This window comes from Puntigrus tetrazona, chromosome 17 (assembly GCF_018831695.1).
Source record: "Puntigrus tetrazona isolate hp1 chromosome 17, ASM1883169v1, whole genome shotgun sequence".
NCBI lineage: Eukaryota > Metazoa > Chordata > Actinopteri > Cypriniformes > Cyprinidae > Puntigrus > Puntigrus tetrazona.
The window spans coordinates 21,490,623-21,514,169 of NC_056715.1; the positions used below are offsets into that span (position 1 = coordinate 21,490,623).

At 39.6% G+C, this 23,547-nt stretch overlaps 2 protein-coding genes across 2 annotated transcripts in view; one reads left to right on the plus strand and one right to left on the minus strand.

Annotated features, from left to right (window-relative positions):
• Nucleotides 1-16,893, plus strand: part of jmjd1ca (jumonji domain containing 1Ca) — a 54,081-nt gene extending 37,188 nt beyond the window's left edge. The window contains 24 exon segments of the mRNA XM_043262523.1: nucleotides 1,554-1,678; nucleotides 1,763-1,891; nucleotides 2,032-2,073; nucleotides 2,163-2,277; nucleotides 2,475-4,228; nucleotides 5,516-5,670; nucleotides 6,004-6,309; nucleotides 6,311-8,553; nucleotides 9,027-9,228; nucleotides 9,649-9,878; nucleotides 9,981-10,133; nucleotides 10,793-10,882; nucleotides 11,021-11,145; nucleotides 11,321-11,399; nucleotides 12,421-12,575; nucleotides 12,670-12,960; nucleotides 13,224-13,392; nucleotides 13,500-13,590; nucleotides 13,885-14,015; nucleotides 14,100-14,222; nucleotides 14,662-14,801; nucleotides 15,051-15,257; nucleotides 15,402-15,533; nucleotides 15,960-16,893. Coding sequence (XP_043118458.1) covers nucleotides 1,554-1,678; nucleotides 1,763-1,891; nucleotides 2,032-2,073; nucleotides 2,163-2,277; nucleotides 2,475-4,228; nucleotides 5,516-5,670; nucleotides 6,004-6,309; nucleotides 6,311-8,553; nucleotides 9,027-9,228; nucleotides 9,649-9,878; nucleotides 9,981-10,133; nucleotides 10,793-10,882; nucleotides 11,021-11,145; nucleotides 11,321-11,399; nucleotides 12,421-12,575; nucleotides 12,670-12,960; nucleotides 13,224-13,392; nucleotides 13,500-13,590; nucleotides 13,885-14,015; nucleotides 14,100-14,222; nucleotides 14,662-14,801; nucleotides 15,051-15,257; nucleotides 15,402-15,533; nucleotides 15,960-16,058 — 7,286 coding nt within the window. The 3' untranslated portion in view covers nucleotides 16,059-16,893.
• On the minus strand, nucleotides 16,695-20,346 carry nrbf2a (nuclear receptor binding factor 2a). Its single transcript, XM_043262539.1, has 4 exons — nucleotides 20,215-20,346; nucleotides 19,770-19,854; nucleotides 19,615-19,655; nucleotides 16,695-18,705 (listed from the first exon to the last, which is right to left on the minus strand). Exons 1-4 carry the CDS (start codon nucleotides 20,242-20,244, stop codon nucleotides 18,271-18,273), a joined length of 591 nt encoding a protein of 196 aa, XP_043118474.1. The 5' UTR covers nucleotides 20,245-20,346; the 3' UTR covers nucleotides 16,695-18,270.
• Between the last annotated feature and the right edge of the window lie 3,201 nt (nucleotides 20,347-23,547).

Below are 23,547 nucleotides of genomic sequence, written 5' to 3' on the forward strand. Positions count from 1 at the left end.
ATTGTTTGAAGACTTCATGTCAAACATCTTGGCTCAGTATTTTCTTTCTGCTCGACTTTGCCACTCGCATGTTAAAAATACTACTGCAGAACGTTACAAGATACTGTTGTGAAAAAGTTGACATTTATTATTAGTAATCAAAATAAGCAATTATTCTCCCAAGCTCATTAGCCCTACACTAGATGCTGAAACTCAAAATAAAATGTTTTATGTTAATCACAGTTTTTGTCCTAACCAGCCACAACAGTTATACACAGCAAATAACAGTGGATTCTACTTTAGAAATGGTTTCAATTTCTGTGACTGTAGCTGGGAACAAGAACATATAAACCGTGTCTAATCACAGTGATAATTTCAGGTGCTGATTATGTGCTTTGTATAATCTTAAAGGGGTTTAATTATAGTTTGATTATCATTGTGCAGGACTGAAATAACTATATTGAAAGCGACAATGTATAATTTACCTCGGATCTTGACAGTAAAGAAAACAAGAATGTTCAAACTGTGATATCCAAATGAAGAAACAGTTTTGGAAAAGTTACTTTGGAAATGTAATGGGTTAGCTGTTAGGTACAAGTTAGCCATTAATAACTTTCACACAGACAGGGTTAGCCTTACAGTAATAATTGTAAAACTCTTGAGATCTTTCTTAGGTTAAATACAGATTTAAAATCATAACAAGAAATAGTTTAATAGGTGTGATGCCGTTTTTAAAACGATTAAAACGAAAAATAATTAAGCTTAAAATATATAATGCATATACATAAACCCAAATAGGAAATAAAACATGTTTCCTATTGGTGTCTCATATTTTAAAGCAGTCAATGGAATTTGGGACACATAACGTCTAACAGTGTAAAAGATTACACTTGCATTTATTTTGTAATTGAATTACGTAACACCATTACACCATCCCCAACACTGAACAAACAAGTGTGTTCCATCACAAAAGTTTACATAGCCAATAAATATGTATTTGAGATCATGTTGAAATGGTTTAGGTTTTATTAAAGTATATACTCATTTTGTGGTGAATGCACAACAGTGCTTGCAATGTATGATTGATTTTGTCATGGCTTGTTTTTTTCTGGTATTTATAGACAAATTTCTCTTGATGTTCATGTAGAATCAAAGTCACATTTTTTAATTTAATTCAAGTTTACATAAGGATGGCAAATAGCCGCAAGATGCTATGCATTATTTTCAAGACTGAGAGTTTTTAGGATGAAAACAATGCAAATAGTTAAATGGTCACAGAAATGTGAAAAAATACAATAAAGTTTGATAAATAATAAATTTTATTAATAATATTTGTAACTTATTCTTCTGCCTAGTTACATAGTTTGTTTACCTTACTAGTGTAATAATATAAAGCACTGGTGCAATAATATGAATCCTGCCACATCATACTGTATATTGTTAATTTTATGGGTTAGACTTGGCTCAAATAAGAATTTGATTCATTTAAGAAACTTGTCATGAGTGTGTTTATAATTTGATTTGAGTGGTCATTTGAGGATTAGAATGAGCGGTGTGTGATATTTGTGCGACAGGTGCTTGTTCTCTAAAGGGCTTGAGAGTGAAAGTGTTCAGACAGGAGTCCAAAACCCAGTGGTTGTCTGGAGTCATCACACATCACGACCAGAACAACAGAACTGTAGCTGTTATGACTGACCAGGTGAAACCACATAAGCACACATGTATATCAGGCTGTGTATAGTAAGATTATATGTTTTATATGAAGCTTTTTCCTCTTTAAAAGGTTCGAGAGATAACTGTAGATCCATCGCTGGTTCAGATGATGTTGCTAGACGATATGACCCACTCCTCGCTGACGGGAGACAACTCAAAACGCAAATCACATATCACCAAGATCAATAGAATTTTTCTTGTAAGTGAAGACATTCATTTTTGTATATGTGTGCACATAGTAATTGCACTACTTGGTATGTCCTCATTTAGATGGCAAGTAAAAATTTGTGTCTTGTCTTTGTATTGTCTTCATTACCTCTTCTTTAAATCTGCTTCCAGGGTACAGGAAGCATATCAAACCACACTACTACAAATGACCAGGTAGAGACTTTGAAACAATTCCAAATGCATCACAGCAGTATACTTTTACATCCTCTAGTTAGAAAACACACTCTGTCTCTCTGCTGAAGGTGTGCAGCTCCAGGCCAGAGCAGCAGCAATCTGAGATGAGTACACACAACTGCAGCATGGAAGAGGATGAAAAAGAAGGCATGAGGGTTGAAAAGAGGAGTGATGAGGCAAGAGGTGAGCTGTAGCCATGGATAATGGTTACAATGATATTACGAGCTCTATCAGTGTTTAATTACATTTAGCTGGATTCAGATATATGGCATTAGCTTGATACAGAGTTCCCATTTTTGTCAAAGTGTTAATGAGAATCTTACATGTACAGTAATTGTGTAGCTTTTTCTAAAACAGTGCTATTGATCTGTTATTTTTAGATTCTTCCAAATCTAAAAACGGTAATGGTGAGAGAAAGAGGAGGAAAGAAGATGAGGAAAAAGATGACAAGCAGAGGAATAGATGTGGGTTAAAGAGGTTGAAAGCAGGCAGTGTGTCCGACCTATCAAAGAACAGCGATTCCGAAAATTCCAGCTGCAGAGCACAGGATTCATCCTCGGATTCAGGATCAAAGAGACAGCTGAAACAGCGTTACACATCAAAGAGACCATTGGACTGTGAGGTTCACCCCTCCCATAGAGGCGGGGAACCCTCGCCGAACCAATTAGGAGAGAGTGAGACTCAGAAAATGGGGAAAACTTCTCTGTCTGATTCCCCTAGTGCATCCTGCAATGGAGCATTCAGGAACACAGATGCACCGGAGTCTGGTGCTCTTATTAGTGGTGGGAAATCAGAAGAGAAAGGTGAAGGAGGGATGACAGAAATAGAGGACAGGAGCGAGGGGGCATCTCGGGAGGACTCAGAGGCTGTGTCTGCGCTTCTGGCATCCCAAGAGAGTGAGCAGCTGGTCTCTATGGAAGCCACATGTGTGCTCCTACATGCGTCACCTCTGGAGTGTGAAGGAGCAGAGGCTGAGCACGAGATGACAACAAATGATCCAGAGGTCAGAGGGTCAGAGTTCACCCACGCAGAGCCTAGGGGGTCAGAGTTTAACCAATCAGTGGTCAGGAGGTCAGAATTTCCCCATTCTCAAGGCAGCAGTGACAATGCAGTCCCAGTTGAAGAGGAGTCTAGAGGACCACCATCTTGTTCTCCAGTCATACCTTGCAAAAAAGAGGATGCAGATTCCAAACAGAGTTGTTCTCCAGCAGCTGTGAATGCAGAATATGGACCTTCATTTGAAGCTGCCCACAAGCCTAGTATGCACACCAGTCCTTGTTCCTCTCCTGAGATCATATCTAAGCCTCAGACTGTAAAGGAGACATCCAGGCAGAAGCAGAGTGCATCTCTAGAGATCAGCCTGTCGAAGGACGCTGCTCCTTTGGTTAAATCTATGGACAGGACTCACAGCAGCCTTAAAATGGCACCCAATCCCAAAGTGACCTGCTCCGCAACTCCAGTCCTGATTCAGACCCCTTCTCCAACCCCGAACCGATCCAGAACCCCAACACATTCTCCTTCACGTACGCCTAATCGCACTCCCACTCCTGACAAGTCCACCAGAAGTCCCCTCATTGTGGACAGGAAGGAGCCCTTCACTATCTACAGAGACCCTACACTAATCAGGACAGAGCTTGAAGCCCACCCCACCTACATTCAGCCCCCTCACACACCCCCAAACCCCAAACATCACCTTAAGACCCCTTCTCCCTCCTCCAGCTCTCCCAGCCTTACCCCTGCTTCCTCCCATAGCAAGTTACTGAGTCCCTCCCCTCACCCTGCACACCTCTCGCCCATTCCCCTCCACTCCCAGCCTCCACTCTGCTCCCTGAACACACCTCACTCAACCATCCCTCATCCACACCTCCTCCCGTCCCTCCTGCCTCCTGCACTCTTGTCTGGACATCCTCGTATCGGAGCCCTGGGACTTCCCCATCATCCTTTAGCCCTTCCAGGTAACCCGTCTCTCCTGGGCCAGACCTCTGGTGCAGCTCCTCTGGCACCTCTTGGTCTCTATCCTCTCTTGTGGCCTCCTTTTCCCAACGGAGCCCATAGCTACCCTGGATTGGGCCTGCAAGCATCCAAATGGACACACCCAGATGGTGCTGGCATTTCTGAGAGCAGCGTGAGGAGTGTAAGTGGTTTCACACAACTCTAACATGCACATGCCAGATTCTGGAGTCAGTTAAGATATTAATCCTGATAGGAGCTGTGGTGTAGAGTTTGTTGCTCTTACATATAAAGAGCTTGTAGGGAAACTGGGTTTGAGGGCTCCTATGACTCCAGTGGCTCACTATGTAGCCAGGTGCTTCAGTTCATCGCACAATCCAAAAACATGCAGTATCGGACACTGTATTATCTGTAGATGTGAATAGGTGATAGGCTTTTTTTCAAACAGAGGAATGCACATGAGACTGATGTGGAAATTAATAATTATTGAATTATTATTATAAAAAAAATTTTGGTGCACAAAAAGTATTCTTGTAGCTTCATGAAATTATTGTTGAAGCACTGATGTCACATGGACTATTATTATCAATGTCAAGATGAACGAAGGTCTTACGGCTTTGAAACAACATGAGGGTGATTAATAATACCAGCATTTAAATTTTTTATGTAAACTATCCCTTTAAGTTTTTTTCAGTCAAGATAAGTTGTATTGGTAGCAAATACTTTGTATTATTCATGTGTTATGTATACAGTTAATGATATTTGTGTGATTCTTACAGTACTTATGAGATCATAGCTATACCTCAGATTGTCAGGGAGAAGTCTAGACAAAGGCAGAGCATATCCCCTGAGGTGTGCATAATGGAAAAGAGCTCCCTTTCTGCTAATTCTGCTGTAGACATTGTGGGTATTATGCTGGCTCATCTGGATTTTATAAGGCTGCCATGCAAGTCAGTGACGATTGTGTAATATTGTCTGGATTAGTTTTTAAGCCAAGATAAAGCATCAAGAGGCAGTTTATGTTATTATGGACATATATTGCAGTGGGTTGTTTGAATTGTGACAGGCTGAATAGAGGTGGACAGGAGACTAGGGAACAAGATAATTAAAAAGAAAGCTACAGCACGCAATGAAAAGAATGATGAACTCAAAGTAAGCCATCCAGGCAGTGCCCCCTTCTACTCATATGCTATCAGGAGGACATCCTTGAGTTATCTGTAAATCACTATTCATCTTTACATGTACTATGGATACAAACAGGATTGTGTGTCTCAGTGTGTGTGAAAGTGTACACACAAAGTATTCGCTTGTATTAGAAGGGATTGACATTGCACACTGTTTAATTTTATTTCGCATTTTATTTCATATTATTTACCTAAGCTTTGATAGATACAGATTAATTTCTCTATCAAACTAAAACAGGTCCTGTAAATTTGTATGAAACACTGTATGTTTATCTTTTTGGTAACAGAACACCCCAAGCCCTTGGATTTCTCAGCCCACCACTGTTACTAATGCAGACGGTCAAGGGTTACAACCCCCACTACCCATCCGACCCTCCAGTGCGGACCCTCAGAGAGCGTCTAGGAACACTCAACATTGCACACCCTCTTCCAAAACCACAGAGTAAGTTTTCAGCTAACTCCTACATGCTTTTCCCACGTCATATCATTTTAAATAACCTTAAATTAAATAACATTGTTGCTTTGTAATGAACTGACAGATGTTGCTGCTTATTGACAACACTACACTTTCATACCACTTCGCTACATTACAAGCTAGTAATGGTAGTCTAAAACAAGATCTGCCTGTTAAATTATTAAAACATACTTTATCAACCTTGAGCCGGCATTAACTACGTGCATTAATTTTGAATTAATTTCCTATGGTCCACTGTCAGTTATATCTAAATTACTGAAAAACTCTCTTCCCACATTAATTCCTGCTTTTTGTTTCTAGAGAGCTGGATAGAAGAGCTATCACCGAGAGCACACTCCTCCACACTCACCTCAAGTCCGAACAGGAGCATCTCCGCACAGCAGCAGGCAAAAATGGGCAGACTTACTGCCCAGTCACCCTTGAGTCGGCCCCAAGTCGAACCAAACAGCCACTTGTTGTTTATGACCTCACAGGAGAGAGACCTAATCGCTACCAGGAAGAAAACCGCCGCATTCTTCAGGAGAGTAGTGAGGTGGCACCATTCACTGCTAAACTGGGCTCAGACAGAGAACCACGATACTCTAGAAACCCCATATCTGCCAAGGAAGAGGGAGAGAGAGATGGACAGAGACAGAGATGGAGACAGAGAGAGAGATCTGCATGCATTCAGACACACTCTACCTCCCCGGCCACAGTCGGCCCATCCCACACCAACCCTCACTCCGAGCAGCTACTATGCCTCACTGTCTAATAGCATGGAGAACAAGCCTCCACAGCGCAGAGTGCCAGCCAGCAAAGAACTCTACGAGAGGCTCAGTGCCAGCAACACAGTTGCCCCAGTCTTAACTTCCACCAGCTCTCAGGTCTCAATGAGAGCCAGACCTCCTCCTCTGGTTAAACGCCACCATGAGAAAGAAGAAGGTCTGCTAGGAAAGATCACAGAGCAGCTGGCTCATAAAGCAACTTCCATGGAAGCAGTAGAGGTAGCGGCCGTAGAGAGAAGGGGGCCAGGCTCTTCTCTCATATCGGTCTCTTCTTCTCCACGCAATGTGCCTTTACTACACCGTGCGCCTATTTTTCACCCTCCGGCACCAACTATTGTGGTTTCGAAAGACTCTGGACATGGCAGATCGTCCCCGCCTACTCTCACACCTATTCAGCCAATGAGCTTGCCGGGAAAAGCTCTGAAGCAACAGAGGCCACCTACCTTGTTGCCTGAACTCAAACACGTCGCCTTAGATGGGAAAAGACTTGTGCCAGAGAAAGCAACAATGCCGTTACAAGCCTACGATTCCCAATGGGGTGGAGTCATGTACAGCAGAGAGAAACTGGGTGGAGGACACACAACAAATGGAGGTGTAGTCAAACCACAGTCAGCCACTGCGTCTGTCATTGTACGTCCAACAAACCACACACATACAACAATAAGTTACACAGTGTCTGACAGCTCAGTTTCTCAGATGCAGTGCAGCCACATAAGACCGTTGGACCATTTGTCCAACCCACACTCAAAGGAGAGCGGTGTCCAGCATAAGAGAGGTGTCCTCTGGACCCCTCTGGATACTGTTCACCCCATCAACATGACAGCCGAAAAAGGAGATCTCAGTGTGCCCATAAACATGACAACTAAACCTACTAGCACAGCTCAACCCTTAATAAATATGAATGTTGCACGCTCTAGGATAGACCTAATCGCAGAACACTGCAAGAGAAGAGAGAGTGGTGCTGTTCAGCCGAAGCTGGAGTCTCCTCCCACTTCTTGTTGCACTTCTAGAGACTTCCCTCACCTGAAAAAACACAGAGCTGGTCTAGCTATTACTGAATCTAGACATAACACACATACGATTCAGCCTCAACACACTACGCATCCTTCAAACTCTATGAAATATACCTCTCACCTCTCAAATAGCAGGGGTGGGTCTTGCACTATGCTCACTACACACCCGGTGTGTTCTGCACATGCTTCAGGAAGAGAAAAAGAGCCAGTATTCAACACTAGTTCATCTGATTGTCTTCGACTGGCATCAGGGACTTCCAGCCCTGTGCCAAAAACCAAACAAGGTTTACTAATCAATGAGCATGCACCTGCTTCGGCCATAACCAGCCAATCCCAATCTGGCCAGAACAACTACCATAAACTCAAAAAAGCCTGGCTGACCCGCCATTCTGAGCAAGACAGAGGCAACACGGTCTCCCAAACAGTAGATGGCACTATGACTACTGTAACGTTGACCAGCACCCCTGTGCCAATCAAACATGAAAGTAACGGACTGGTGGATAATGGGTTTAATCAGGAGCATAAAGATCCCTCCTTAGACAGTAGAAAGTCGAAAATATTAAACAAGAAGACTCAAGAGAGCAGGAAGTCTGGTTTAGAGGATAGGAAGTCTGCTGGTAGTGCTGTAATTTTCAATTCAGAAGACAAAAAATCTGTCATAGCCGATGAGAAACCAGTGACAGTGGGCAAGAAGTCTTCCTTAGATGTTAAACCTGTCTTGGACAGAAACGGCAAGCTGGAGGGCAAGGAGTCCATTTTGGAGGACAAGAAATCTATTGAAAAACGATCAACCCCAGGTAATGTTAAGCCTGAGAGAGAGAAACGAGGCGAGAAACGGCCATTAGAGTCCAGCGGTGACAGCGAGACTGGAGGAGACTCCGGCAATGAAAGCGAGAGTGGTGGATCAGGAAGGAGGTTTAAACGAAAGCCCAAGTCCTCTTTGAAAATCAAGCAGAATGACCACCTGAAGAAGAAAGTTGAGGAGGAAGAGGAGGAAGAAGAGGAAGAGGCCAAACCCAATGGAACTCTGCAAAGTGCAAAGGATAAGCCTCAACAGAGACTCACTAACAGCAGTGAGTTTTTCCACCTGTTCAAATGCCAGAATAAAGGTTCATGATTAAAAACATCAAAACATTGTCGTTGCTATGCTAAACTCCATAGAGAATGAGTGTCAATTATAGTTTGTGTCGAATATAGTTTTGGATTTTTCACTTTTTTTTTTTTTTTTTTTTTTTTTTTCAAATGTTTTATTGTCAAATAACCTCAAACCTGATTGGTATTTATAGAAGATTATTCTCCAGTTCCTAGAAAATATAAATAAGAAAATAATACTTTTGCGGTATTCAGTGTTTCATCCGACAGCAGCTGTTTTTAACCAATAAATAATTATGCATACTGTGTGTTTCTGCCAAAATGTAATTGAGTATCAGTTTCACCGTGGCATTGAGAACCAGAATGAAAGCCATGACAATTCAAATCATGCATATTCAAACCAACGCTGAGATACAAATGTGTACTTTGCTCAGCTATGTTATTTCTGTCTCAGATGGCATCCCTCGCTCTGTGCTGAAAGACTGGAGGAAGGTGAGGAAGCTCAAGCAAACTGGAGAAGCTTTCTTACAAGACGACTCATGTGCAGAGATCGGCTCCAACGTGCAGAAGTGCAGAGAGTGTCGCTTGGATCGCTCTCGTAAATCTCAGGAGCCTGCCATCTCACCCGTCTTCTGCCGGTTTTACTACTTCAGACGGTCAGTCTTTAATACTGTTCTTGGACATATGTGACCCTGGACATCTAAACCAGTCCTAAGTCGCTTTGTAGCAATAGCCAAAAATACATTTTATGGGTCAAAATGATAAAAAATCATTAGGAAATTAAAGATAATGTTCCCTGAGGATATTTTGTAAATTTCCTACCATAAATGTATTTAAACTTAATTTTCTATTAGTAATATGCACTGCATAAAACAGTTTTAAAGGTGACTTTCTCAGTATTTTTATTCCTTGCACTCTCAAATGCCAGATATTAAAACGTGACAATGATTTGCATGTTTAATGGAAATAAGAACATCTTTAGATTGTATAAATAAGATTGTCTTTTTAAATTCCATTCGCAGCATCAGTCGGACAGCAGTTTATACATACACTAATTCTTCCCCCTCTCTCTTCAGTCTGTCTTACAGTAAGAACGGCGTTATCCGTGTGAATGGGTTTTCGGTGTCTGAGCAGACAGATGAGGAGGCAGTTACGGTGTGGACGGGCAGCTCCGAGGACGAGGAGGACAAGAAGAGGAGAAAGATGGACCTTGAGACATCAAAATCTGTCCTTGCGCTCATCGGAGACAAGTTCTGCCAGCTCATAAAGACAGAGGACACTGCTTTCACCTGGGTCAAGAAAGACAGTATGTTTGTGTGGAATGACGGATACACAAAGTCTCTTATTGCTTGTCATTTTGTCTTTTTCACCTTGGCCTGCTGTCTTTGTTCTCTTTCCCTTTCTCCAGCTCAGATCATGTGGAAACGAGCAGTGAGAGGTGTAAGGGAGATGTGTGACGCGTGCGAGGCCACTCTCTTCAACATGCACTGGGCTTGTCATAAATGTGGCTTTGTGGTTTGCATGGACTGCTATAAAGCCAGAGAGAAGAAGAAAGCCAAAGGTCAGTTGCAAATGCAGCATGGATTTTCCTATTGATTTTAACCTTATTTACCTATAGGTTGCCTTTTTCCTTTCACCTCTCTGGAAAAAAGCCAGGTTAGACTTTCCATTCTGGTTGAAGTTGGTTTACGCTAGTTTGTTTTGGGTCTAGCATGGTAAAATAAATAGTTTTTATTGTTTGTCGACCAACATTGTCTTGCTAAAAGGATTCTTATAGTCATGGAAAAAATGGAAAATTCACGACATTTTAAAATGGGAAATTTTAGGATTAGAAAGGTGATGGAAATTAGCTTTTAATAAAAAAATAAATAAAAAAGTAAATTAAAATATAAAATCAAATCTAAATGTATCAAATCAAATCTCTATAGTCACTGTAATGTTTTTGTATTTTAAAATGTTATTTTTTAATAAATGTCTTTGCGAGTGCATCCTTTATAAAATGTTTTCAAAATCCTTTCCACGAAATTGTGGAAAACTCCCAAGAAAAAGTCAAAACTTCAATGATCAAAAGACGTGTTTTCAGTTTTAAAGGTAAAGCTAGTTAAGCTAAAAAGCCATATGGGGGGACACCAGCATCCAAAACAAACATATGCTCCTTTTTTTTAGCTTTTTTTTTTTGGCTGTTTCTCTTTCTGACAATTTGTATGTTTCCTCGATCAGATAAAGAACTGTATGTATGGGTCCGGTGCGTGAAGAACCAGCCACATGACTTCAAGAACTTAATGCCTACTCAGATTCTCCCTGAAACAGGTAAGTCTAAGTATAGGTTTATGTATTAGGGTATTATGTATATATTACTTATATGTGTCTAAACATCACGTTCAGTTTTGTGCCATCTTTGAACTGTGTACATGATAGTAAGAGTTGTGCAATGTAATTTTTCTCAAGTATTGGTGGACATGCAGAAATCTGTGCATTCAATGAAAGAAAAGTTTGGAATCCTGACCCGTTGTTCCTGCACTGAAAGCAAATATCGCAACCCCAGCACAGCCACTACCAACGGACTCTCACCAGTAAGATGCCAACTTCATATTACGTACTGGCTTATTTATGTTCTGGCAAGTTTAATGTTTCACTTTGCATTTACATGAATGCATTTGGCAGACGCTTTTATCCAAAGCAACTTAAATCGTCTTCAATTATACAGTTTATTGGTACATAAATGGCCCGTGTTTGATGTGACATCAGCTTTCAGACACAGATCAGAGTGACTTGGAGAGCCGGCAGATCTCAGATCAGCAGAAGAACTCACACGCTGAGAAAAGAGGTAAGGAATGTCCTACACAAACACTCTCAACCAAACAGATTATTCGTTCATTCTGCACTTGTGTATCTCTGTCGTTTAACTATAATCCACAACAATCACTGCACAATAAGACGCTTTATTGGTTGTATTTTTCACAACTAGTGCTGTCAAAATTAGAGCATTAATTGATATGCGTAATTAATTTATAGATGTTGGCAGTAAAAACTAATTCTCCTGTCTTGTCAGCTGTTATACTGTGATTGTAGCATGCAGTGTATGCTCTTCAACTGCACACACTAATAGCACAATGCACGCTTTAGCCTGTATTACTTTCTATTAAAGTGCAAATAAAACTGCGAGCATGCTTGTCAGATCAGCTTCAGGTTCATCAGCGGCAGCTCTTAAAAGTTATAGCAGCCAAATAACCTAATATAAGATGCCATTAAACAAATATTTTAAAAATACTGTACTTATTCTGTTTCTACATACATTTGAAGAGTGAATTTGTATGAAAGTGTATTTAAAAACTTTAATGTTAGGTTATTTAATTAAAAAATGTTTAACTTATTGACAGCACTATTCACAACATGAAGGTAGCCCTGCCTAACATGAAATCTCATTGGTCTTAATCTCAAATCACAATCTCATAAAACAATATTTGGCAGAGATACAACTATTTGAAAACCTGGAATCTGAGGGTGTAAAAAAATTCTAAATACTGAGAAAATTAAGTTTTAATATATTTACAGTAGGATATCTACATGGAACATGATTTTTACTTAATATCCTAATGATTTTTAGCATAAAACTAAAATAGATCATTTTGACCCATACAATGTGTTTTTGCCTTTTTCTACAAATACACCCCAGCGACTTTAAGACTGGTTTTGTGCTGCTGGGTCACAAATTTGTGTTGTGTGAGGCCGTGTTTGTGTCACTTTATTTTTGCCGCTTATAACTTCCCATTTAGTCCCAATTTTGACTAATTCTGTGTACTTTCTGGGTGAAATGCTCTTGACGTGTTGTTTCCTCTTATTTATAGAGAATGCTGGGTGTGATGGTATGGAAACTCACAGTAGGAAGTCCTCAAGCCCTGAACAAGGATCAACATTGCGTGACCTTTTGACCTCCACAGCTGGGAAGTTGCGTCTCGGGGCCACTGGAGGTGCCTTTGCACCAGTTTACTTGTCTGAACAGGTCAGAGATATATATATATATGTATATACGACTGGTAATAATGAATATAAGATGATGATGATAACTAATCTAGGTGATTTGTAACACATTATAGGTAGCCCAAAACACTCGCATGCCCAACATCCTGGATGACATCATTGCTTCTGTAGTAGAAAATAAGATTCCCGCTACAAAGATGGCCAGGGTGGGGCTGAATCAGGATTCGCTGGTAGAAGGGGAGGTGGGGCAGCGCCCAGAGGGTGTAAGGCTTGATGAAATCCCATTGGCTGATACCCACTCCATTGTCCCTCACGATTGGCTAGGAAACCATCGGCTGCTCTGGCTCAAAGATCACCATCACCAAGGCAACCAAAGACTGTTCAAAGAGAACTGGACACAAGAGCAGGTTCGTAATGCTCACGCTAGTGGAGCATTAACTATGTCTCTACAGATACGTGGTGAAAAGAAAATTAAGTAATGTTTTACTTCCTGTAAAAATTAGGATTGACAAGATGAAACCTCTTGTGCTTTAATTACGTAAAAATAATCATTGAATTTAATTATTTTTCAACCAAGACATTCAAAGCGGCCTCTTATATGAAAACAACGCAAAAAAGAATCTTCATATTGTATGCATCTTAAGCCGTAGTTGGTGCAATGTCTCTTTAGCCAGTGCTGGTGTCCGGATTGCACAAGAGTTTGAACGCTACTCTGTGGAAGCCTGAGCACTTCAGCCGCGAGTTCTCCAGCCTTCATAGTGACCTCTACAATTGCAGAGATGGGAGCGTCACAAACTCCAAGGTCAAGGAGTTCTGGGATGGTTTTGAAGATGTGTCAAGTGAGTGATTAAGTACTCATAATTCTATTTAAATTTCCTGAATGTGAATTTGCTGTTTGACTCAATGGACTAAATGTTATTTGCATTCTTGTGTATGTGACCCACAGAGAGACCTAAATCTGATAAAGGGGAGTCAGTGGTGTATAGACTGAAAGACTGGCCATCAGGAGAGGAGTTTTTGGCCCTTATGCCTGCCAGGTATTGGCGCCCTTGGACACATTTGAAGCATATGTTATCTTTCAGACCTTGCTAGAATTTGAATAGAATACCACTTTGTACTGCTAATGCTTGCTCGATTTGAATGTACTTTCACCGGTATTTGAATAAACCTCTTCTCAAGCTTGGAACTCAGGAATGCGTTAGTGGAGTAAAAGAATATATTATTTTTATTTTAAAATAAAATTCTCCATTATTTCTTTTTACATTACTTTTATGGTGTGTAATGAGGTTTTACTGAGGGATTTGATGATGTAATGCTTTCTCCTGCCTCAGATATCATGATGTGATGAAGTCTTTGCCGATACCAGAGTACACAGACCCAGAGGCACATCTGAACCTGGCCTCACATCTGCCCTCCTTTTTCATTCGACCTGACCTTGGTCCTCGCCTCTGCTGTGCCCACGGTATTCTTTCTTTCCTGCGCTCACTGATAGTGTTGTTGTGCTTCTTTGTTATGCAATGGACCTTATGTTCCAGTGTTTGTTCAGGTGTAACAGCATGTCCAGAACAAGACTTCGGGACCAGCAATCTACATGTTGAAATCTCAGACACCATGAGTATTCTGGTATATGTCGGGGTGGCCAAAGGAAATGGAGCCTCATCCAAAGCAGGTACTTGTGCATAAACATGATATTGTGGCACTGAAGTTTTCCTCTAAAATATTTTTGCATATACATTATTTAACAGTAAAATTATTTCCTTTGTAAGAGAGGAGGATCTGGATGGAAAGACGTTCTGTACATGGATTTTGAAAATTGGATGATTCAGTAGTCAATAGTTGGACATAAATACATTAGTTGACTTTGTGTGAGATCACTGCTGCCATAATGCCTCTATTAAAGCTATTTAAATGTTGATTAATGGAAATAAAAATGCTTTTTTGTTTACTAGGCTTGAGGTTTGCCTCTCGGGAGTATACATGTGTTAGAAATGGCTGAAACATTAATTGGTGTCCTTTAAAATGCCACAATAAGAACTTTTATAGAACATTGTGAGCAATAATTTATGTGTAGCATTTTATTAACTTGGCTGTCAAACTCTTTGTGATAGGGGTACTAAAGCTCTTGGATGGAGAAGTTCTGGATGAGAGTGTAAAGAAACGACTGAAAGACCCTAATGAGACACCAGGTGCTCTGTGGCATATCTACATGAGTAAAGACCTACAAAAGATTCAGGAGTTTCTACAAAAGGTACCTTGATCATGCAAAGCTTACAAGCTTATTTACTTACTGGTAAGAGATGAGTTGTCTAAATATAATGATGGTTGAGTATGGTGTGCCACAAGGCTCTGTCTTGCGCCCTTTGTTGTTTTCCTTGTCGATGCTCCTAAAACCTTCCATTAGCTTTATATTTAATCTAAATGAAATTAATTCACTAAACACGTATTGCTGTGCCCATTAACGGGCCTATGATATTTATGCTTTTGTGTGTGTTTGCAGGTCGCTGCTGAGCAGCAGGTTGAAGTGGATCCAGAGGCGGACTCCGACTCGGAGTCGGACGGTGATCCCGACCCCCTGCGTGAAGGCGGCTGGTATCTGAACCCCGGGCTGAGGAAGAAGCTACAGGATGAATGTGGCATCGAGAGCCGCACACTCCTCCAGTTCCATGGAGACGCTGTTATCATCCCCGCTGGAGCTCTGCACCAGGTACATTACCACACTCACATTACCATCTTTATCCTTCTAAAGCAATCTGTCCTGTGCTCTTGGGAAGGATGTGACTGGTTTCCTAAATCTGTCACTCCACCGGGTGTTCGGTATTTAGTATTTATGCGTGCTGTGTGTTTTTAGGTGATGAATCTGCACAGTTGCATCCAAGTGAATGTGGACTTCGTGTCCCCTGAACATGCGCACAACTCCTATTATCTAACCCAAGAGCTCCGACCTCTCAAAGACCAAATGAACTATGAAGACAAACTCCAGGTACATCCATACCTACTGATCATTTAGTTTCCATTTCTGCTGCATCACGCTGGTAGACCTACCAACAGTTGGTCCAACATCACACTTCACATAACATTACTTTCTTATTTGTTGTGTGGCATTGTGTCTCACAGCATTTTCACTTTATTCTCTGAAATAAAGGCTGGATACACCAGTCTTTTGAACCGATTTAGTCTAGAGTCTAGATAATTGCATAGCGTATGATGGACACAGACTTCAGACTATGATTTCATCCTGTCGGAGGATGTCAGGAGGATTTTTCACAGAGTGATGTAGCCAAAACCGCTACTGCAGTTTTATATTCCTTTAAGTTGATACTATAATGTTTTATTGTGTTAAGTATAATTAGGCGTGATCCAAATCTCTGATGTAAAATCTGATTCTACAATATCTTTTCATCTTCAGGTGAAGAACATCTTTTACCACTCTGTGAAAGATGCTTTAGCCACACTGAGGAACCATTTGAAGAAGAACACAGGTGACGTGAAACATGAGGAGTCCTGACAATGCATCTCCTCCTCCTCCTCCTCTGTCCAAACCCTTGGAGCATAAAGACAATCCCAGGATTCTCCAGCAAGAAATCTCTTAGATGTGATTCTAACAAAATGGGCCACTCTGCAAGATTCTGTGACTTCCTCTATGATGTCACGGTCTTCTCTTTGATTTTCTTCTCTTTGTTTGAACTTCCCCATCATGTCTTCCTGCGCAGATAGGAAGCATAGTAAGGGGTGGAGGTACGACAAACAGAGAGATAAAAGTAGTACACTGTGCTCTCCAAACAGGTGCAATGAACTTCAAAGCCCGTCACTTCCACTCGCCACACATGCAGAAGACCATGGGAAACCTTTAGAAAGAGCGACACTGGCAAATACATGTTTCTCCGACGGCGATAATGATTCACGTTACGTTCTTTATTAGTAGTTCTTGCACTGCAAGTGTTCACCATGTTGTCATGCTGTGTTTTGGACAGTTTTAAAGAGCAGCGATTCTAACACGTTCTTAGCAGCATTCCATCACATCAGCAGCTGCCAAACGGACAGGTTTTATTATGTTTAAGCAACATTAAATTATTTACAGTTTGGCAAATATTCACTGTGCAGAGGGCGAATATTTAAGAATTACAGTTTATTGTGTAAAAAAAAAAAAAAAAAAAAACTTGTGAAATTTTAAGCTGAAATGTAATATGTAAATAGCAGAATATACATATATAAATATATAATTATGATTTTCTATAACATGGTGTGCTTTATTTGCTGTATGTGTTGTTTGCTACTGTATGTACATTGAAGTTAAAGAGATGTTTTACAATTTCCATTAAAAATGGAAAAATCTAAATTGATTTGTCTGTCGTGACTGTTCATGTGATCCAGTTATATCCATTCAAAGATTTTAGGATTTCTCAAAGTTATTTTTTACCTAACCTTAACCTCCGAAAGGAGAAAATAATATTTGTGTAACTGAGACGCATTTTCCATTGCGCATGTAAAAAAAAAATCATTTGACTTGATTCCCCTCACACAAAAAACTTTTCATAACGTTTCAAAACCACATTTTGGTAACACTTTATTTTGATAGTTCTAAGTAACTTGGCAACTACATGTCAACTAGCAGTCATTAGAGTATCAGTGGACTGTCTGCTAATATCTTCTAACACTCTATACTATCAGAAACTTTGCCAGTATATGTCAACTTATTCTACTAACCCTAACTATTGTTAGAATAATCAGAGTGAGAATTAGTTGAGATGTAGTTACAAAGTTACTTGAAGTTATCGGAACTATCAAAATAAAGTGTATCATTTATTATTAGCAATACATGTTTAGAAAGACTAGGAACATGTATTTATACATGTAATTATTTTTTTGTTTAGTTGTTTTTGAAAGAAGTTTCTTCAAGGCTGCAATTATTAGATCAAAAGTAATATTGTGATATATTACAATTTAAAAGAATATTTAGCATTTCGATAGATTTTAAAATGTAACATTTCTTCTAGTATCATTCTTCTAGTAATCCGAGTCACGTGATCCTTCAAAAATCATTCTAACATGCTGATTTAGTGCTGAAGAAAATGTTATATTTTTTATCTCGAAATAAGCTATTTTGTTGCTTAATATTAGTTGATAAAGATACTATCCAATTGTTTGGGTTATGCAAGTTGAGGAATGATTATTAATAATTTAAATAACACTCCTATTATCTATTTTTGAAAAAATACCTTTCATGTGGGGTGTAACGCAGCTCTAAGTGAATTAAAAACCATTCTACAAAGCATTACATCTGAAAGTGCACCTTGTATAAAGTTACTGTCTTTCAAAAGAAAGGGTTGACTCTGAATCATTTCAAACGAGTCCCAAGCCCTCAAAGTTTAATATTAGTATATTGTCCACTTGGTGATCTTTTTCGTTGGTCTTAATAAAAAGCGCACAAAATCGACCAATCAGTGGAAAGAGTTTGGAAAAATGAACCACTGAACGAATCTTTTGATCAAATAGGATAAAAAAAGTGCATAATATAAGAAAATGACAGTGTGTTTTGACCTTGCATGCATGTCCACCTGTTATTTAGGACTTCCAAAACCAAAATAATCACCTTCCATAACTCAAAATAGTGGCGTTTTAAACAGTATTATTATTTTCCTTTTGCTGTTGTACTATATCTTTGATCAAATAAATGCAGCATTGGTGAGCATGAGAAACAAAAGAGCTGTGACGCGGGTCTATCTGTCCTCTGCCGTCTTCAACAGCAGCTGGATCTCCTGCTGGAGCTCAGGAGGAACGTGGAGGAGCCTCATGCCCAGCGCAGAAGCCCGAGGACTCTGATGCTCCTCATACAGGTCTCTCTTCAGACTAGCGTTCTCCGCCTTCAGTTTGTCACGCTCCTCCAGCAAGCGCTTGTTCTCCAGCAGGAGAAGTGCCGCAAGCTTCCACAGGTCAGCGATGGCCGTGCTCTGCTCTTCCAACCGGGTCTTGTCGTCTTTGGCAGCCTTCCAGCCGAGCGGAGGGCTCTGGAGGGCTTTCGGGCCGCTACGGCGTGTTATCGGGGCTGAGGTGACCGGCCGCTTCCCTTTGAGTCTGGCGTGTCTGTGGCTCATCTCGATCAGTCGCTGCTGTTGCAGATGCCGGTCTCTCTGCAGCTCTAAAGACAGCCGTACCTTGAAAACGCCACACAATGGGTGAAACGTTGGCCGTGCTATTCAATAGCGTATAGACTCTGAAGGAAAAAGTACATGCGTGCTTTACATAAAAGAACTGTTCATTCACAATGGCTTGAAAAGTACATTAAAGGCCTTTTAAAACCACTTCTGTAGAATACAAATTCAGGAGGTGCATTATATGAAACTTCTTTACAGATGACAGCAGCTGCCTGCAGATTTTATGTATTATTTGACTGTTCAGATGAAATTTTAAAAATGTTGAATACTCAGTTGTTTTCCCTTTTCACCATTAAGGCTCTTCAGGTTATGTTTATGCAACGTTTATACAATTTTAAAAGCATTTTACGTTCAAACCTTTCCTTTGAACGTTTTATTCCTCAAAGAATTACCGTAAAATGATTAGACAGCGCAGCCGTTTTCGATGTTTCTTGAGAGGCAAATCCTGCACGTTAAAACGATTTCTGAAGGATCACGTGACACTGAAGACTGGGGTAATGATGCCCAAAATTCAGCTTTGCCATTTCATGAAACCGAATATGTTGATTTCGAATGCACTGAAACTGGAAACAAACATTTTAAACTGTAATAACATTTAACAGCGTTACTATTTTGGTTAAGTGTGGAGCCTTCAAACGCAAAAGCGTCTAACAGACGGCGAACTTCAATGTACATCTTTGCTTTGCTGTGTGGGTTACGTTATCTAAATCCTTTCTTTGCGTTTTGGCGAAGAAAAAAAAATTTGAAAACATTTTGCAGATACCATTTGAGACGCACAGACAAAAAAGGTTGATTTTTTTGTATTATATATTCACCTGCTGCTTAAAAACACTTTTACTTTGCATGTAAATATTACATATATGCCACACTGCTGGAATGAGTCGCACCTGTCTGTCGGGACTGTCTTACCTGTTCACTCTGTGTTATTGACAACGTCTCTTTCAACAGCTCTGAGCAGAAAGAATCAAATACAGATTCATTCATACCTTCATTTACGTTCACGCCATCCCAACTCTTTAAAAGCGAATGCTCTTAAAAGAGCAAAATTGCCTTCGTTGTATTACCTGCTGCTTTCTTGTGGCATAAAATCGCCTCTTCGAAGAATTCCTTTGCCACCAACCGATCTGCCTTTCGGCCAAAACGATGGGCCTGTGGAAAAACAACTGTCAGGCTTTCTGGGGAAATACAGTTCAGGGAATAAATCGTTAAGATTCTTCTAAGGTGACGCTCGAGTCTTAAACAGTGACTGAAAACACGAAAGAGAAAAGCGCACGTGCCGGTTGTTAGGCTACATTTAATAAAATCAGTTGGTTAGGAGATTATATGCCAGTTAAAAATATTGTTTTGACCGATTACCATTTGGTAATGACAATAAACGTATAATAGATATGTAAAAGTTTAAATAGGCTACGTAAAGCCTCAAGTGAAAGAGTGTTTACCAACAACAGCTCAGGTAACCGCAGTTTACCACAGCATTTTACGTTATACTGTGATTTAAAAAACACTTACACGATTTAGAGGGCTGTCCGTTACTTCCATTTCGGTTTCGCCGAACGGAACCGACAGAGTTCACGATGTTTACCTCGCGACAGACTCGCGCAACTTCTCGAGCGGTTTGTTGTGGCGCGAGACACGTGTTCGAGTGACTTCACAGTGTGTGACGCCATCTGCTGGACGACGCAGACACGTCACGTCTCTTTTCACTGACAGAAATTATGATTATGAAATTATGATTATGAAATTATGATAAGAAAACAGCGTCACGTGTTCAAATACCGTGGACCGCACGGTTTAGACCAGGTTTAGACGAGCAGCAGTGCGTTACGATTCTTTCCGTCACGTGTGTTACAGATAATGTAGCTAAAATCACAGATACTGTACTCATTTACATTATCGGATATGAACCTTTTTAAAGTGCTTTACAAATATACGTTTAAATGAAACCTTTTATCAGCCTGTTTCAGTGACAACCAAAACTGTAATTATAGAGTAGTAGTTTAAAGAGTTTAACACAAAAGAAGAGATTGTGAAGAATGTTGGTAGCCAAGCAGTTCTTGGTACATATTGATTTACGCAAAAAAATAATAATAATAAAAGCAACTGTTACCAACGTTCTCCAAAATGCCTTTTGGTTTGGAAAGTGGAGGGATGATTAAGAAATAAATTTATCACTTATCACATTATCTCTTTAATGGTGGGAAATGTGGATGTTCACAGCTTTTTTTTTGGTTGCTGGCAAAATAAAAAATAATCCTAATTGCAAAATAATTTAACAAGCATCTAATCAGGCTGAATTTCAAACTGTGACAAAGTTTAGATAGCGCCAGCTTTTAAAGATTAAGTGTTTGAGAAACCGAGAGTGGATCCGAGGCGTGTGTTTTCTCTCTCGTTTGATATCTGTATGACTGATTTTGTCATTTAAAGGCCCGTATTCTGATTGGTTGATTTCACTGAATCTGTGTGCTCCAGCGTGTGCTCGTTCATTGGGGTGGATGTTTTGTCTTTGACCGTTCAAAGACCTGAGCAATATCAGCTGACTGAACAGGACGAGGCTAAACATCTGAAACCAGACGCAACATTAAAAACAGCTAATTAACTCGACTTCTGTCATTCGTGTAATCAAACTGAAACACACAGACGAACGGCATGAGGGTTGTGTTCTCTGTGTTGGTTCTCCATCTAATGATCCACGCTCCCCGTCCTCTCCGTGCTGCTGCTTTCTGTCTTTGTTTCTTGCTGATGACATGGGCAATGCCATCAAACTATAGGGTCTTGGTCATCCATCTTCCTGCTCTTTCCTCCTACGCATGGGGAATTTTTACGTGATGGGGGTTCACTGATCCCTGTGAAAAAGCTTCTTATCCAGAAATACTCGGCTTGGGTTATTATTGTATGCTTATATCTGCTTAGAATTTGATAAATTATTCATTCATTTAATCAGATATCACTATACAATTGGATGCAATGTATACATACACATACAATATATATATAAATATATACACACAGTATATATAAAATTGTTAATTATTTACAATTATTAAAATTATTTAAAAAATATGGACACTAATATAATGCTAACTAACTGAAATAAATATGTCTAAGCTGAAGTACTAAAAATTACTACAACTAAAACAGATTTAGAAAAATCTATTATTTCATCAAATGTATATAATAATAATAATAATAATATATAATAAATATAATCATAATAAAAGAATCAAAAATAAATTAAAGCCAAAGAAAACTATTGTAAAAATCAAAAAAATTATATTATTAGGAACTAAAACAATGAAAATTAATGCGTGTGTGTGTGTGTGTGCAAAAAAAGAAACTTAATAAAAATAAAAGCACTAAACTAAGATTAAAAAAAAAATATATGTGTGTGTGTGTGTATATATATATATATATATATATATATATATATATATATATATATATATATATATAGTATAGTGACATTAGCACAGTTTCACTTGAGACAAATAATTAATATTGTTTAATTTCCTAATTGTTAATTACAGACTGTCCCTTATTCTCTGCATTGAACAGTAATGTAGTTGCTGTATCATCTTGAGCTCTAGGCATGCAAGCGGTTCTTTGTGATTCTGCTGGCCAGCGATACTGAAACATCAGCCAAAAATCTTAATGACCATCCTGAAGTCAAACCATTTGTGCATCAGTGTTTTGCCTATCAAAATCCTATAAACTATAAAAATGCTCAATAATAAAAATGCAGGTAAGTAAATCACGTAAATAGATTCCACTTTTGCATTTCAAAGAGCTCCAGTCGGGTGTTTACATCAAAAGTATGAAAAAGTGATTGAAACTAAAAGGTAAGACTTTGGTGTAGTGATCTGGGTTGTTTCCGGCAAACACAGAATGTTCTTCCAATGTTCTGACAACCTTAAAACGACGTTCTACATCCATAAAGTCAACTTTACTGGCTAAATAAATACAAACCTCCAAAAGATGTTCTCAGAACATTCCGGGAATCAAAAACGAACCTTCTCAGGATGTTCTAAGAACCCGAAAGCTCTGGTTTGCTGTCGCTCTGGACCCTATTACTAGAGGGTCAGCCATTCAGGACGTTCAAACCAAACCCTCACACCTACGCCGCCCCCATCCCGAATCAAAGAGACGCTCTCCGGCCCAATCTGCTGGCCTCCCCAAATCTTTCTCATTACCATACCGGCTCCAATCGTGAGGGTGTTTGGAGGTGGGAACAAGTGCCTTGTCCATTTTTTGGTTGGTTTCTGAATGAATGGAAAAGCACACATGAACCTCCTCTGAGAGATATATGTTATCGGTGTCAGCTGTGATCGAACAGCAGAAGAAAGACGAGAAGAACAAGAGAAAAGCTCAAGAGCGGTCATGAAAACCAAACACGCGTTCGGCAGAATGCAGCCGTCACGAGTGGTAAGTGTTAAACTCTTAGTGTACGGGGGGGAAAACGGTTTTCTCCTTAAGAATTAAGGCTGTGGAAAAAACTTGTTTTAATAAATATATATATTAAGAAGTTTAGAGTTAGTACTTTAGTAGTTTAGGGTTTTTTTTACAAATGCATTCTATCCAGCTAGAACTATCTGAAGGTGACCGGAAAATAGATTTATGATATTACAAAATATTTATCTGGGGTATATTTGTATAATAGGCAAAAATGAATTTTCTTTTTTTGACAAATAATCATTAGGATATTCTGTAAAGATCATGTTCCTTGAAGATATTTTGTACACTCCCTACCAAAAATATAATAAATTAAAAAAAAATTTTTTATTAGTAATATGTATTGATAAGGACTTCATTCTCAGTATTTTTATTGTTTTTTTTCACCCTCGGTTT

Bases quoted from the DNA above. Each gene is read 5' to 3' on its own strand.
- nrbf2a (XM_043262539.1), bottom strand. From the start codon at position 20,244: ATGGAAGTAACGGACAGCCCTCTAAATCGT. The intron at 19,855-20,214 runs GTAAGTGTTTTT...GTTTTTCCACAG, and splicing joins CGGACAGCCCTCTAAATCGT to GCCCATCGTTTTGGCCGAAA. The intron at 18,706-19,614 runs GTAAGACAGTCC...GGCGTTTTCAAG, and splicing joins CAATAACACAGAGTGAACAG to GTACGGCTGTCTTTAGAGCT.